At 40.4% G+C, this 15,858-nt stretch overlaps 1 protein-coding gene across 2 annotated transcripts in view; it reads left to right on the top strand.

Annotated features, from left to right (window-relative positions):
- Positions 1-1,174: 1,174 nt before the first annotated feature.
- The window catches only part of adam28 (ADAM metallopeptidase domain 28), a 28,974-nt gene continuing 14,290 nt past the window's right edge, over positions 1,175-15,858 (top strand). Inside the window, exons 1-11 of one of the 2 annotated variants that reach the window (XM_033620349.2) lie at positions 1,175-1,421; positions 1,752-1,829; positions 6,456-6,544; positions 6,647-6,723; positions 7,280-7,358; positions 7,527-7,603; positions 9,806-9,989; positions 10,114-10,176; positions 10,452-10,523; positions 10,710-10,879; positions 12,378-12,459. In XM_033620349.2, the coding sequence (XP_033476240.2) occupies positions 1,772-1,829; positions 6,456-6,544; positions 6,647-6,723; positions 7,280-7,358; positions 7,527-7,603; positions 9,806-9,989; positions 10,114-10,176; positions 10,452-10,523; positions 10,710-10,879; positions 12,378-12,459 (951 nt within the window). In that variant the 5' untranslated portion in view covers positions 1,175-1,421; positions 1,752-1,771. Of the gene's footprint in view, positions 1,422-1,645; positions 1,830-6,455; positions 6,545-6,646; positions 6,724-7,279; positions 7,359-7,526; positions 7,604-9,805; positions 9,990-10,113; positions 10,177-10,451; positions 10,524-10,709; positions 10,880-12,377; positions 12,460-15,858 lie in introns of those variants that run through there. The other variant, XM_033620348.2, reaches the window with a different exon arrangement.

The following is a 15,858-nucleotide window of genomic DNA, read 5'->3' as shown; positions in this document are numbered from 1 at the left end:
ATGCCTTAACAAAAAAACAACTACTTTCACGTAATTATCCCAGTTGGAAAGTCAGTGATGTCTTGGTAAAAAAACAACCCCTTTTTTGTCACACTATCTCAGCTGGAAATGCAGCAAGGTCTTGGTGACAAATCGATTATCCAACATTTGGTAGCATTTGGAACAACAGTGACAGGTTGCTAAAACACAACTGATTTTGTTGTTTCTTGGTCTCAAACAGTGCTCTGCAGCTCGGCAGCCGTTCAGCCTAAGTGACAAGCCATTCACCATCCCCTTCACCTCTCAGTGACAAAGTCAGCTCACTTCACTTTAAAAACATTGATAGGATACGTAACATTTGTGTAACATATCTGTGGTTTGCAGAATCGTATAATGTCACAGTTCTTGTGGTGTACAATTCTCTGGTAACTGGGCTGACTGTCAAGGATGATTTGTAAAGTGTCTGAACTCATATTCGTGTTGTGTGTTGTCCTTACCCAGAGGGCAAAGCCAGAAAACTAGAGGTCCTGACTTTTGCTGAGTGCAGTTGTGGCCACCACACTCACAGTGAGGCAATTGTTCAGTCAGGTCATGTCCTCAATGAATGGTGCATCATGAAATGATTGAGCATCATAAACCTGCATAAACAAAAGTTAATGTACATGAATGACTATCTGACATCTAGCGAATCCAATCATCCTATGTTTACTCCATGTATGATACAATACATTCACTAGGCAGCAAGGAGTTTCTATATAACTGAACATCTTTTGTAATTCTTCTTAGAAATCTTTTGTTGCTGCTGAAATTCAGTGTTTGTTCCTCTTCTCTTTTTCTACTAACCCATGAGGGTTTTCAGTGGAAACAATATTATTTTGATAATTCCCATGAAATTTCAAAGATATATGTGTACTCCCTGTGAACCTTTTGCTTGTACTCAACAAAACCCCCAGGACACTTAGTGTTACAGTAAGACCTGCATAAAGTGATTGTAAGTTAAAAAGCAAACCTGACACTTTATACATATAAAACTGTCGCACAGTGTTACTTTAACTCGACTGCGCTCCACCTACTGAGGCGCACACACACTGATCTGTGTCCTGAATTGTCCCGTCCTGCCGCTGAGGGAGCACGCACATTGGCCTTATTGTCTTCTGACACTTAGCCTCTGCTGTGACTCCAAGCATGTGCTCAGTGGGTGACGGACAGAGGAGCAGAGGAAGTAGCATCCACGCCACTGCAGAATTTAAAGCCCTTATTTGACAAATGCGGTGAAACGTTGTGATGAGGTGACGGCAACGTGACAAGTGATGTATGTGGAAATTACCATAAGGCTAAAGTATTGTGAGACAGTCAGCCACAACACAGGATGAGTCAAACTGCTGATTTATGGCTTTTATGCCCAAAAAGAAGAAGTGGTTAAAATCTGATCCAGCAAAAAGGTAGGACATTTACTGTCAGGAGATACATGTCATCTATTGCTCTGTAATCCTAAAGACTTCAAGACATGTATGTTTGTCTAGAAAATGATTGTGGAGGCCAGCAGGTTAGGCTTTCACCAAAATGCTCCTGGTGGTATTCTTCCTGCATTCTTTAAGAGAAGCAAGGGCGTGTTCAGACTGGTTGTGAACGTGCTGTAAATTTGGTGTCAACAAGGAAGTAGCTGTGACAGGTCCAGGAGGCGGGTGAAGGTGTGGCCTCGCAAGAACAGCAACACAGCATGCAGGTAGACACATAAAGCCTGATCAGAACACAGATCTGCTCTGTTACAGAAACTGTCTGCACTTGGACAATGACGCCAACACTCCTATTGTGGGTCCTCATCCTAAATGCCTCGCTCAAGCCCTCAGGTAAGTCACCGGATACTGTTACCTCCTCTCAGCATGGGGGCTAATTAATAACTAAAGCCTAGGTTTCCTATTGATTCAAAGGCACTTTAACTTGTGGGTTTCTGTTCCTGAATATAGCGCTAAAACACAAATATGATATATTCTATTATAAATTAAATGAATGAGGATGTTCTTTTAAGACTTGAAGGCACTATATGTGTGTCCCTTCCATTAGTTTGAGGATAATAAGTATCTGTCTCCACCTCCATGGTTGATCTATCATTAGCTAAGTTTACCCTGTAAGCATCAGAGATAATGGAACTTTTTAGACCTCATGCATTTGCTTGTGCAACATGTGGTTAGACAGGCAGTGCTCAAGATGAGTGACTTTGTCTTTATCCTGCCTGGTGTAATATCCTGCTTATCAGTGACCCCTAATCGCTGTCGTTACATTGTAAGCACACTTATTACCATTAACTACTGCTTTCTAGTCTAAGTGAATTACTTAAAAAAAACATTACAAGTGTTGTGACACACTAACGAGGCTGGAATTCAGATCACAACAAAGCCACCACCCTCTCAGGTACTACTGTGTACCTGCTGACAGGTAACCATGACTCAGAGCATCCCAGTCATTTCCTCTGAGACAGCTTATGCTGACTGGGAGATACCATGTTTGGTTAAAAAGTTTCTTAACGTTGGTGAGAGGGCGGCGGGTAAAGATGAGGTGGAAGATATGAACAAGCAAATTGGGAAATGAGCATTGCCAAATTTTATATTCAAGAACAGATGAAAACAGGAAACACAAGAAATGAAAGAGAACTTTTAATCTAGTCTTATTAACAGTGTTGGGAAGGTTACATTGAAATGTAATTGGTTACAGATTACTAGTTACCCTGTTAAAAATGTAATAAGTAACTACTTTAATTACTTCATCAAAGTAATGAGACTTTTTGATTATTTTTCTAGTGTTTTAAACTGGGCAATAAAGCTGAAGAGTCCTAAAAATGCATAAATGTTTCATCCAAATTGGTCCCAACGGCTTTACTGACCTGCGATCTCCAGGAACATGCCTACACAGTAAAACAATGCAAAGCAACAGAATGATTTTATTTTACATATACATTTTTCACCTAAAAGAATATTCAGATGTAATACCTTTGTAATCACCAACATTTTGATAGGTAACTGTAATTCCACTTAATATTTTTCACAGTAACTATAACTGATTACTAGAGATGTCCTGATCACATTTTTTTTTTGCATCCGATTCAATACCGAGTCCTTTATTTTGAAACCGAGTCCGATACCGAGACCGATTCGATACTTTGCAAAGCATTAAGAAAGACAAAAAAAAGAATGCATCCAAGTTGTCCTATAAGGTTTGTTTTTTTATCTAAATAGTATCCAAAATGCTTATCGGTGGTTCAGCAGTACAAAATGTAAACAAATTCTGAATTGTAAACAAATTATCCGTCCAGAGTTGCCGTAGGGCTGTGATAGGCGAAGTTCGGCCGTTAGGTGTGGCTGTGTAGCTTGGAATAAAGAGAGAAGCGGTGGCCGCTGAACCTGTTGTCTCGACTCCTGTCCGTTTATTGCTTATTGGCTGCATTCAGTTTGGCGAACCCAAGACGCTCGGTTACAATACATTGGAAAGCGGAGGCAACAATGAACAACATAGATGAAAAACCTGGCCATTTTTGTTGTTTTGATTCCTCCGATCTTTTATTACAGATTCCGATTTTGTAAAAATAACGTGATCGGTGCCGATACCCGATCCGAGGATCAGATATATATTTATATATTATATTATATATTGTATCTTAACTCTGTGCTTTATTGCTTTAACTTAAAATTATGATCTATTCAAGCATCTATTCAGAGAATACTATAAAATATTCTATTTTTTTTTTTTTTTATCTGACAAACATGCAGAGGTGGTGGTAGTACTTTTTCAGCCCTAAATATTGTCTGCAGGTATTCTTTTTACGTTGCTATCAAACTCAACATATTTTACACACAAGGTAAATCAGTCTGTGTGTTGCCTACAAGGTGAAACCCAGGGCAAAAACACAAGACAATGATTTTCAAAGAGATTTTAGCGAGAACATCAAGTGGAAAGTATAATAGAAAGAAGTGGCATTTTGGAAAGTGAGGGAGACACGTCCCCTCCTGTCCCTTGCAGTAGTTAAATGGTGTGTTTAACTTGATCAGTCTGATATGAGGGCATACACTTTTGCTGCACACAAAGTCTTTAGTGTTCCTGCTGATAAGGTTGTCAAAGAAGCCCTCCCCTGATCACTAGTTTCCATGACAGAGCTTCAGGTGCTGTGTTGATACTGTATACACTTCATATTAATGTGTCATGGGCTGGTAAGCAGGGGCAACAGAAAGTCCCATAATTACCGTACTGGCTGGTTACCCAAAGTGTTTGAGCCACAGCCAGAAACACCAGAGGGCATACGGGAAGTTAAGCAACAATTTTGTACTAATCCATCCTGAAATGATCTCCAGTCAGCGATGAAGGCTGATATAAATAACTCAATTCTACAGCTAACTTAGTAACTAATTAACTCATTTAAAGGATCCCTCTGTAAAACTGTAATCATTTTGCTGACATACAGCTTGAGTTTTTGTCATTGAAAATAAGAAGACTTATACTTTTGGGAGAAGAGCAGGTCAATATTTGTCTTTCCCTGTCTCTTCTGTGTAGGCCAGGGGCTCGAGCAGTTTCTCAGCCTTAGGGTCAGGGCCAGTATGGGGTCATCAGAATGCAGATGGGGTCACAGGAGGTGTGTCAGACTAACAAAAGAAAGCCTGAACTATTGGACCAGGTTCTAAATAAACTCCACACATGTTTCTTGAAGGAATAGTTTGATATGAAACATATTTGTGTACTATCAAATATTCCTGCCAGTACAAATCTCATGTTTGAACATGTCATTTTTATGCTTTGATTCTTGAAAACGAGATATAACATGCTCATAAGTGAGTTTTGGAGGCGCTGGTGCTTGCTATTACTCTTGTTCACTTAAAAACAAACCACAATGTAAAGAACTGAAGAAGAAATCAGAAAACAGAATTTTATCCCTGCAGTGGTGTATTAAAACATGACATTTCTGACACAAACATGAACACAATTTGGATTTATTAACATAAGTGACTGAGTTGACAAGATGGGTGATAACAAATTTAGTTGCTCATGCTCTGCTATTAGATCACTATTGGCAGCACTATACTGAAACATATCCTCAAACTCTGAAAGGAAAGCTAGGTCAGTGGGATGTTGGGCTTGATGAACTGTATGATAGTTACTAACAATATTTCTCAGATCTCATTCATGTGGCTTTTCTGTTGACTGTAGTCACAGATGTTAACTATACGATACTTAACTGATCACTCTTTGCACCCAAGCTGATTGGAAGCATGCCAAACACTGTATGTGGTCATTTAGTTTGGAAAATGCATGGGACATATTTAGTATAGTTAGTTAGCACAAAGAAAGGATACAGGGGGTTCAATGCTAAACTGCCTAAATTGACTATTAAAAACATACACCTTTAAACAACTATTGACTTTATATACCCTACAACACTGGTTCCCAAACTATGAGTGAGGCGGAGGGATCTCCAAATATCTGATTAGAATATATATAACGATGTCAAAATAAGACAATATTTCAAATGACATTCCTGACGTGTAATTTAGTTTGACCTTTCCTGTAATATTTTTGTTTTTATATCAGCCTGGTACGTAGTTAAGTTCATGAACGTAGCAAGTGCATACAGAACGAGCTAAACTGTGATGGCAAGATAGTTAGTGGAGGTAAAAACGATCATGTTTCCATCCAATCCTGTATTCATCCATCCATCCATCCGCATATCCATGTTCAGGGGGGCAGCAGGCTGAACAAAGTATTCCAGACATCCCTCTCCCCAGCAACGCTCTCCAGCTCCTCCTGGGGGATCCCAAGGCATTCCCAGGCCAGATGAGATATATAATCCCTCCAGTATGTTCTAGGTCTGCCTCATGACCTCCCACCAGTTGGACGTTCCCGCAACACCTCTAAGGGGAAGTGTCCAGTAAGCATCCTGATCAGATGCTCGAACCACTTCAACTGGCGCCTTTTGACACAAAGGAGCAGTGGCTCTACTCTGAGCTCTCTCTGGATGTCCGAGCTCATGGTGCCAACACTAACTATTAGGAAGAGAAGTGTGGATCAGGAGGGGAATATTTCGAGCAGCTCTGTTGAAACTCTCAACAATCAACCCAGCACAAGTGTTAGTGCCTACTCCAGTGAAGTCTTCACAGCAACTGATGAGGGGCTGGCCCTAGCAGTTTATGAGAGTTGTGTGGGAGAGTTGTAGTATTACCTCTTTGTATAGTATGGCTGTTACTGACATAAGTTAACAATAAATAATCTCCTGATTAGGAATAAATGCGCCTCCTGCGTGAATGGTCCACAGCCAAATAGGGCAGGCCTACGCTATTGCATTTTCACATCAGTCATAGCAGTGGTACTTGTAAAGCCTAATATTTAATAAGGTGGTACTTGGTGTAAAAAGTTTGAGAACCCCTGCCCTTTACATTAACTGAGAACATTCTTTCTTGGCACAAAGTAATATGATGTATGTTGTATCTCCACAGAAAGCCATGGGCGAGACTTTGAAGAGGTGAAGGACTATGAGGTGGTCCGACCTGTCAGACTACACACAGTTAGAAAAAGAGACACAGAGGTACATCTGACTTTTTCACATTTTATTTTCAGTGTCACAGAGATGCATTTGTACTGTTCTTGCGTACACAGACAAGTTTCAATCAATCTTTGTTTTCTGCAGCATCTCAGGCCTGAGACCATGAAGTATGCAATGACTGTGGGAGGAAGAGACATTGAAATGCACTTAGAAAAAAATAAGTAAGTTGTTCCTTCCCTAAAGGCAGACCTCTGGCAAGTGTCGGGCACAAAAACACACATGGTATAACTAACCTCGAAGGTAATCCAGTGTCAAAGAATTTCTAAAATATTGATCGCTTGTTGAGCATTAACCTTCACTCAGAGGAGACGTGAATAGATCCACTGTTGTTGGTTCAATAGATTATGATGCCTGGGAAAAAGCAAGTCTTAACATAGTAAGAAGTTGAGTCAATGTTTAAAACAATGTCTCAGTGCTACTTCCTTGTTTTACTTCTCGTTTCTTTTTTTTCTCGTTTTTACAAAACCTGTGGCTCTCATGTCATTAGTTTGTATCTTTGCCAGCAGACACATTGAAGGCCATGTTATTTCTATTTTTACAGCCTCACTATCAGATTTCCCATGTCACACATTTGCTGTAAACTGCTGAATTCACTTATTTTCAATATGAATATTTGGTGTGTTGTGTCAGAGCCAAAAACAAAGCCTGATGAATCATATAGGACGTAGGGACATTATGACATGATGGCCATTTATTTTTATATTTTTGCATCATCAGTGAATTACTCACCAAAGACTACACTGAAACTTACTACCAAGAAGATGGGACTCGAGTCACCAAAACTCCGAATGACATAGTAAGTGTTCTGCATTGTTGGTTTCAGTTCCCCATACCTACTATGTGACTTACCTCAAATTTCACATTCAACAAAACATTTCTTTGACTGTCTAAAGTTGAGTAAATGCTAGATATGTTTTATTTTTCCTCCTTGATAACCCTGTCATCATCCTCATGTCTTTATCAGGATCACTGCTACTATCATGGGAAGATTCTGAATGACAATGAATCATCTGTTAGCATCAGCACCTGTGATGGACTCAGGTGAGCCCTCAAATCATCCTCTCTTTAACTTTACTTAATGAGAGTTAGTTGTCCTTAAATCATCCAAAAACAACCCCCTCCATATGGTATCTCACAATAATGCATATTCCCATTATAAACAAAGTTAATAGAGATAACCTCATGCTATCTTAATTGGTTAGAATAAATGTCAATGGATGAAACCAGAGAACCAGATTGCATTGACGTAATAGAGTTTTTGATTCATATTGCCAGCAGAAAAAAGCTGTGAGTGCATTGACTGAGGTTCTATGCTTAAGTAGAATTTTTATGTTCTTGTGTTTAACTCGAGTATTTCCATTTCATGCTCCCTTATACTTCTTCTCATTTCAGAGGGAGATAGCGCACTTTTTACTCCACTACATTTATGTGACTGTTACTATAGTACTTTTCCAAGTAAACCTTTCAAAACCTGCGGGAAGGGGTCCTCAGAGTTACTGCAGGGGGCTGCCAAAATATTGTTTGTTAATTTTATTCATTAAAATATGTGTGAAATAAATAAATAAAAATAATAACAATAATTTATAGTACCCACCATTGATTATAGGCTAACTGTTGCTGAAACTGCTGAAATAGCATCCACCTTAGAAACAAACGATGTATAAATATATGAATCTGCCAATATCATTACTTTAATAGCTTAGTATTGTATGCACCATAAAAAGGTATGTTAAAACATGGTGCTCATGCCAACCTACACATTATTGTTGGCCCAGTTTAATATACAAGTCAATTTAATACAGTTTATGTAGTAGGGGGTCCTTGGTCTGACAAAAATTGAAGACCGCTGCTTTAAAACATATGATGACCCCATACAACATATTGTTGTGAACATTAAACCAGTGTTATCTAATCTTCTTGGCCTGAGGCCCTTTTCAAAAAGCATTGTCAATTTGGGGCTCGTTGTTATGTTTCAAATGTCAATTTTATTTTTTATCTTTTTTTATTTAACCTTTATATAACCAGGGGAAAGCAGTCACGTTGAGATAGGATATCTCTTTTTCAAGCGAGCCCTGGCCAAGAGGCAGCACATTTAGAAATTGGATGAAATTGATTGGAGAAAATATGTAGGGACCTCCAAATCAATTAATTACTTTATTAACATACAAAATGTTGGTCATTGAACGCTGTTTTTATTTACATTAATCATTTTACAGCCCCCCTGTGAGCCTTTGGAAGGGTCTTGACCCACAGTCCACCCCAAGGGGGTGCCAGCCCCCGAGTTTGGGGCCAACATTACTGTCTTTAAGAGGCGCACTCATTTCTTAAGCTAGTACAAAGGTTGTGGTATCTCCTGAAACTAAACTACCAAAGGCATACGCTTATACCAACCATGTCAGTAAAGCTTGTCGAGGCTAAATAATGCTCCACATTGAGTATAAATTTTGGTGAGGGAACAACTGGCATGGCTGTTTTCAAAAGGATCCCTTGAACTCTCAACTCAACATGTGTGAATAATAATGGATTCGCTTGGTACTAACAAGTTTCCCCTGAACTTGAGAAGGCTTGTTCCTAGTTAATGTTCTGTTCCTTACAATCAATATATTCTTTTAAATTAAAGCTTTTTAAGGAAAAGGATAACCAGCCTGTTTGAGGAACAATGAACCACTTGTATAATAACTTTATATAATAATAATAACTTTAATTTATTTATTTGTTTGGCAATTTGTGGGATATGTGTGGGAGTTCAAAGGGTTAAAAACATGTGAAAGGCATCTGAAAGCAGCACAAGAAAAGTGATGTCACTTCAGGTTCCAAAGGGTTAACTGTAAAATTAGCAATTAAAGTTTATCAGTATGCAATTCCTTAACTCTCCATATTAACATAGTTTTCAGTTACCCTATATAAAAGCATAATCAAATTCTTGAAATTCAGTTACAGCTTTAAGCTTTGGTGTGCCACCCCAAGATTTTCAGTGGCCCCATCCGGACCCCACTGGATTAAAATACGTTACTGTATATGATATATAGAGGTTAAATTATGAGCAGCTACAACCATATCCCAATTTTAAGTTCATGTTCATGTATGATTGTAAGGTAGCTTACCTGCTCCTAAGAGAAAAAAACAAAAAGAAAAAAGGGGACTTTTGGCTCCACTCAGTGAAGTGTGACTCAACTGATTTATTCCTGCCTTAGAGCGATATTTATTCTGTCTTAAAGACTACTTGTCATAATTTTGGTTTAGAGGTTACTTCAGGACGTCTGCCCAGAGGTACCTGATTGAGCCCCTATCTGATGGGGATGAGGGGGATCATGCGGTGATGACTTTTGACAACAAGACCTACACGCCTGCAGTTTGTGGTGTCACCAACACCAGCTGGAGTAGCGACTTCGAACCCCCAACAAGCCGGAGCCGCTCCAGATCAGCGGTAACACCACTGCTGTCATAACACATTCGGTCTAATTACATGACAAGACAAGACAAGTCTGACAAATTTAAAGCTTTAAGAGGCTAAAAGGTGTCTTTATATGCTTCCTTCTTTTGTCCTCCAGGGCATATCTATCGTCCAGCAACAGAAATACATTGAGCTCTACCTCGTTGCTGATGATCGTGCGGTAAGATACACACACGGAAATTTACTGTGAAACCCAGAGGAAATATTTTTTGGGCTAATCCTGCACTTTTTATTGTGAATGACACGACCAAAGTTATCTTTCTGATGTTGGTAAATGTCTGTAGACATAAAATGCTTTTCTAACTTTTTGGGTCCGATAAGAATCACAAATTGTTATTCTGGTCATAATCAGTTTGCGATTATAAATCATGGGATATTTATAATGACCAACTGCTGATAGACAGGACGTGACCTTGCTCTAATATGATGTTTCAGTACACGAAGATGAAGAGAGATGAGGCAAAGCTCAGAAAGAGGATATTTGAAATTGTCAACTTTGTCAACATGGTGAGTCAGATCATTTGCTATTTCTTGGCAAATTCCAGAGCACAAATGACACATAACCAACAATCAGCTGTATTTTATGTGTCATTTTTGTGACGACATGCAGTCATCCTGTTTTTGACTGAAGTTAGCAGTGTGGATGAAACCTTTCTTATGGTTTCTTTCTGGTGATGTCCTGCTTGCTTGCAGGCATACAAGCCCTTGAGGACCTTCATTGCTCTGGTAGGACTGGAAGTCTGGACCAATGGGGACTTGATCAGTGTGACCCCCCCAGCTGGGGCCAACCTAAATGCTTTTATGAATTGGAGGAACAGTGACCTGATAAAAAGGAAAAAGCATGACAACGCACATCTCATCAGGTATGAGCAGTCTCGATAAGTAGACAAAATGGGCTATAATTGTTTTCCGACACTAGATATCAAACAAGGCTAGAGACTGTATCTTATTAAGTATCTGTGAGATGTAAATTTGCCACATCTAAGCAGGAGAAAGAGGATATGTTATCTCAGAGCCTTACAGTGTGGACTCTCCTCTTCCGTGCCGCTGCAGTTTATATTTCTTGTTAAGCAGAAGGAAACTATAAACCCTGGTTCTCATCTTAAAACTGCAAAACCAGTCACGTTGAGTTTCACAAGTTTAACGACTTTGTTTCCACATCATGCCTGTGTGATTTCGTGTACTTGCACATTGAACCATAATAGTTTTCAACAGTAGTCTGTGAAATGATAGTCAGACACAGTTTCCCCCATGCAGCATTAACACCCCTTAAACAATAGCCTGTATCACTCCATTCACGACAAGGAGGCATGTCAGCTACGCCTCGATAAGCTGAGCAAACATGTATTTCAAAGTTACTTTGGCTTACAAGAGCTGCCAGCCTTAATTGTTTGAAACTTGTTGTTGATGCCAGAAGAAACTCTCCTCCCCACAAACAGCCAAATGGAACATTTTGGAACAGAGGCTTTAAAATACTTGGTTGTTTTGTCACACCCGATAGTGCCAGTTTAGGTCATGTTGACCTGGTAAGTCATTTCATAACCAAATCATGCCTTTGTAAGAGTGGCAACGTTGTTTACTTTCTGTGGACTCATGAGGAAATCAAGAGAAGAGGTAACCAAATGAAAGCTACAGAACTGCAGATGGCGTTTTACATATCTGAAAAACCGAAAAAGGTTACACTTGTACATTTCATAGGCACATCAGTGTTTCTAATGTGACGTAGTTTATGAGCTGGCTTCGGGAGGTGGAGGGGTGATGATGATGCTGATGGATGGCATGACACCTAGGCACAAGATGCTTGCCAAGCTACAGACAGGTTCAAGACCAACAAACAACAAAACTGGTTTAATTTAATGAGTCATTGCTGTGTTTCCAGCGGCTTTTTAGGCACCGATGTGGGTGATTTTTAACGACCCCCTTTTTTTCTGCAGCTTTTTAGCACCCAGATGTGGGTTGTGGTTTAGCAACCCATGGATGTGTTTCCGCTGGCTTTTTAGACACCAAACATGGGTGTTTTTCAGTGACCTATGGCATGGCCATGGCATTTTTCCGGGGCTTTTTAGCCCCAAATGTAGGTGTTTTATAGTGATTAATGACTATTTTTCAGCGGGGATAGTACCACAAAAAACAGCTGTTTTCTTTATCAAGATATCACTACGTTGTTTTTGATATAGATATCCCTGCTTTTCCAGGGGGATTGTAACCCCAAAACATGGTCTTTTGCAGAAAGAAATTCTGGCAAATGAGGTTCAGAGTATGAAGAGATGTGGATGTGGATTGTTAGATGAACACCATAGGTATGGTTTTGGCACGATTCATGTGTGAGTGTTTCTTATATTGTCATTACTTGTCTTTCAGTGGTATTGACTTTGAAGGAGCTACTGTGGGACTGGCCTACATTGGGACTCTTTGCTCAGGTCATTCTGTTGGAGTAATAGAGGTAAGGTGTTTGTGAGAGAAAGAAAGATTTGTTCTGTCTGTTATTTGGTTGCTTTATCTTGTGCACCATACAGTCTTGGCTAGGTGTAATGTTAGCAACCAAGGAATGCATATTAAGCCACGTTCACGTTCTGCTCTGCCTTACTCTGCTTTACTCTGATTGGTTTACCCTGACATTCTTACCTATCTTTTACCAATCTCACTTCTCTTGCCTAAATCTAATGAACCCATCCAAAGAAGGCAATGTACTGGCCAGTCAGAAAGGAAGTAGGGCAGGTCATGCCTTCACCATTCTCAGAAAACTGTGGATGGCATTGTCTTCCTGTCAGTCAGTCCACCACTTTGGTCAGAACTGAAATACCTCAATAAGTATGGGATGGATTACCATATCATTTTGTACAGACATTTATGGTCCCCGGACAATGTATCCTAATAACTTTGGTGACCCTCTGAGTTTTTCTTTCGCACCAACATTAGGTTGCAATGTATGGTTTGAAGTGAAAAATCACAATAACTAAGGGATGTTGAACATAGAGACAGAGCGCAGCGCGTCATAATCTGAAAGCCACGCCCCTAAAGGGGAAACGAGGCCCGCTTTCCCCTCACGCTTTCCCCTCCATTTCCAGCCTGTTGAGTTTTCCCTAAGTCCAAATGCCGAAAAGTTGCTGTGTGGTGGGCTGCACGGCCAATAAAAACCCAGAGCTTAGCTTTCACCAGCTGCCGAGCAGAAAAACGTAACCTTGTAGAAGACAAAAGTAGACACACAATAAAACGTGAGGCTTCAACAGGGAAGAAATTTTGGGATCCTGACACTCGGTATGCCTATGTGTGCAGCAAACACTTTGTCAAACCCTCCAAATGTATTTGTTAGAGTAACAGTTAACTGTATTTATGTATGTTAAGCTAAAGCATTGACAGTCGATGAATGCACCTTCTGTTAAAATTGTGCCCAGCGCTCCGCGATTCAAGCAGTCCATTCCAGTGGTCCACTCTAGCACTTCTATCAATCTACCAGCATGTAGAGGCATGTCTCAAAACAACAACGTGTGCCGGTAGTAATAATAATAATAATAATAATACATTTTATTTGAAAGCGCCTTTCAGGACACCCAAGGTCACTGTACAGAAAATATAAAAACAAAGATATAAAATACAAGATAAAAGACAACAAACAATAAAAAGGGAGGGGGGACCGTGTGAAGCAGTTTAGAGAGAGTAAGCAAGTCTGAACAGATGAGTTTTGAGTTTAGATTTGAAGATGGCAGCCTGACGGCTGGGCATGCCGAAATGCTCATCTTCTTAAAAAAGAATCTCCATATCATGTTTCTTCAAAGACAAGCAAGGTAAGGAGAACACTGAGGTAGACCAGCAATATTAAGCTTATCAATGCCTACCATATCAATCTGGTAGGCATAGTGTGCTAAAATAATCCTTTGCCATCTTATTATTAGCTAATTATTAGCTAGATATAGCTAATAATTTTAGCTAGCTAGCTAGCAATTCAGTCGTGGAGACTTGAAGGCGCGGCTGCGGAGGCAGAATGACAGCAAAGTGAGTGAAGAAGCGGAGGGGAAAGCAGGCCTCGTTTCCCCTTTGGGGGCGTGGCTTTTAGATTATGACGCGTTGCGCTCTGTCTCTTATAGGCTACATTCATGTCTCCCCCAGGATGTATTGTAATAACTTTAGTTATACATTAACTTTTCATCTAGTGCCACCACCAGGTAAAATATTTAATCTGTCCAACTTTGACCCCAAACCTGCAAAAACAGCCATCTCCATCAGTCTCAGCCGCACTATGGGTTAGCATGCTAATACTATAAAGTAAGATGTTGAAAACTACCTGCTACACATTAGCATGTTAAAGTTGTTGTGGTTACAATTTAGCCCAAGGCAACACTGTGCCTAAGTACACCCATACAGTGCCACTAGCATGGCTGTTGACTTGTTACAGCATGAGTTACAAAATCTAAAGGCAGCCAAAATATCAATAAGTGCAAAAAGGGAAGCAGATCTGGGTCCATGTATTTGACTCTCCAGCTTCCGCTGCAAATTTATTTTAGTGTCAGAACTTAAAGGGATAGTGCACCCAAAAATGAAAATTCATCCATTATCTACTCACCCATATGCCGACGGAGGCTCAGGTGAAGTTTTAGAGTCCTCACATCCCTTGCGGAGATCGGCGGGGGGAGCGGCTAGCACACCTAATGGCTGACGGCGCCCCAGACTAACGTCCAAGAACACAAAATTGAAACCACAAAATATGCTGCTGCTCATCCGTAGTGATCCAAGTGTCCTGAAGCCCTGACATAAAAAGTTGTTTCGAAAAACGTCATATGAACTCTGTTTTTAGCCTCACTGTAGCCTGTAGCTCTGACTGCTTCTCTGTGCTCCGCGCTCACGTGTGCGTGCTTGCGCGAGACCAGCGAAAGCATGAGCTTTGCTTGCCCGTGTTTACATCACGTGATACATGTACCGCAGGGAGAGACAACAGTAACCACAGTAGCTAAAAGATAATTTGCACTACGGTCTTTTAGCAAAGAACAGCCCAACATGTCTGAAGAGGAAGAGGAAATTGAGGAGGAACAGCATTTCTTTGTTGAGCTGTATTTGTTTGAGCCCGAGTATAAGGACGGAACTGAGGCTACTGGATGAAGCAGCCGCTGCAGCTCATGAGCCTAACCCTCAGCCAGCCGCAGAATACTGGAGTCGAGCACTGGAAACCTGGTGGTGTAGTTGTTTCAAATGCAAAGCAATGCCAATGGATGAGGAAAGTCTTGGCTGCTCAGACTGGGAATTGGCGATGCCTGCATTTGAGAATCTGGACATCAGTACTGACGAGATTGCTGCTCTTCAGAGATCACCGATCACCCTGAGCGCGCACACGTGAGCGCGGAGCACAGAGAAGCAGTCAGAGCTACAGGCTACAGTGAGGCTAAAAACAGAGTTCAAATGACGTTTCTCAAAACAACTTTTTATGTCGGGGCTTCAGGACACTTGGATCACTATGGATGACCGTGTTGGAGATATTTTGTGGTTTCAATTTTGTGTTCTTGGACGTTAGTCTGGGGCGTCATCAGCCATTAGGTGTGCTAGCCGCTCCCCCCGCCGATCTCCGCAAGGGATGTGAGGACTCTAAAACTTCACCAGGGTCTCCATCAGCATATGGGTGAGTAGATAATGGCTGAATTTTCATTTTTGGGTGCACTATCCCTTTAAGCAAATATTTACAATTCATTCTTAAAATGCCATTATTTTGACAACTAGTTCCCAACAATCATCATTATGTTACCAAATCTCTAAACCTCTGTTATATATTATTCTAAAGGGGAAGTGTAACTTTTCTTCACATGATAATACAGTGACACGTCTAGACTCCGTCATAGGAACATGACTGTGGTCA

The sequence above is a fragment of the Epinephelus lanceolatus genome, chromosome 9 (genome assembly GCF_041903045.1).
Source record: "Epinephelus lanceolatus isolate andai-2023 chromosome 9, ASM4190304v1, whole genome shotgun sequence".
Lineage (NCBI taxonomy): Eukaryota > Metazoa > Chordata > Actinopteri > Perciformes > Serranidae > Epinephelus > Epinephelus lanceolatus.
The sequence above is the reverse complement of the archived record's forward strand: the minus strand, read 5'-3'. Positions and strand labels throughout refer to the sequence as shown.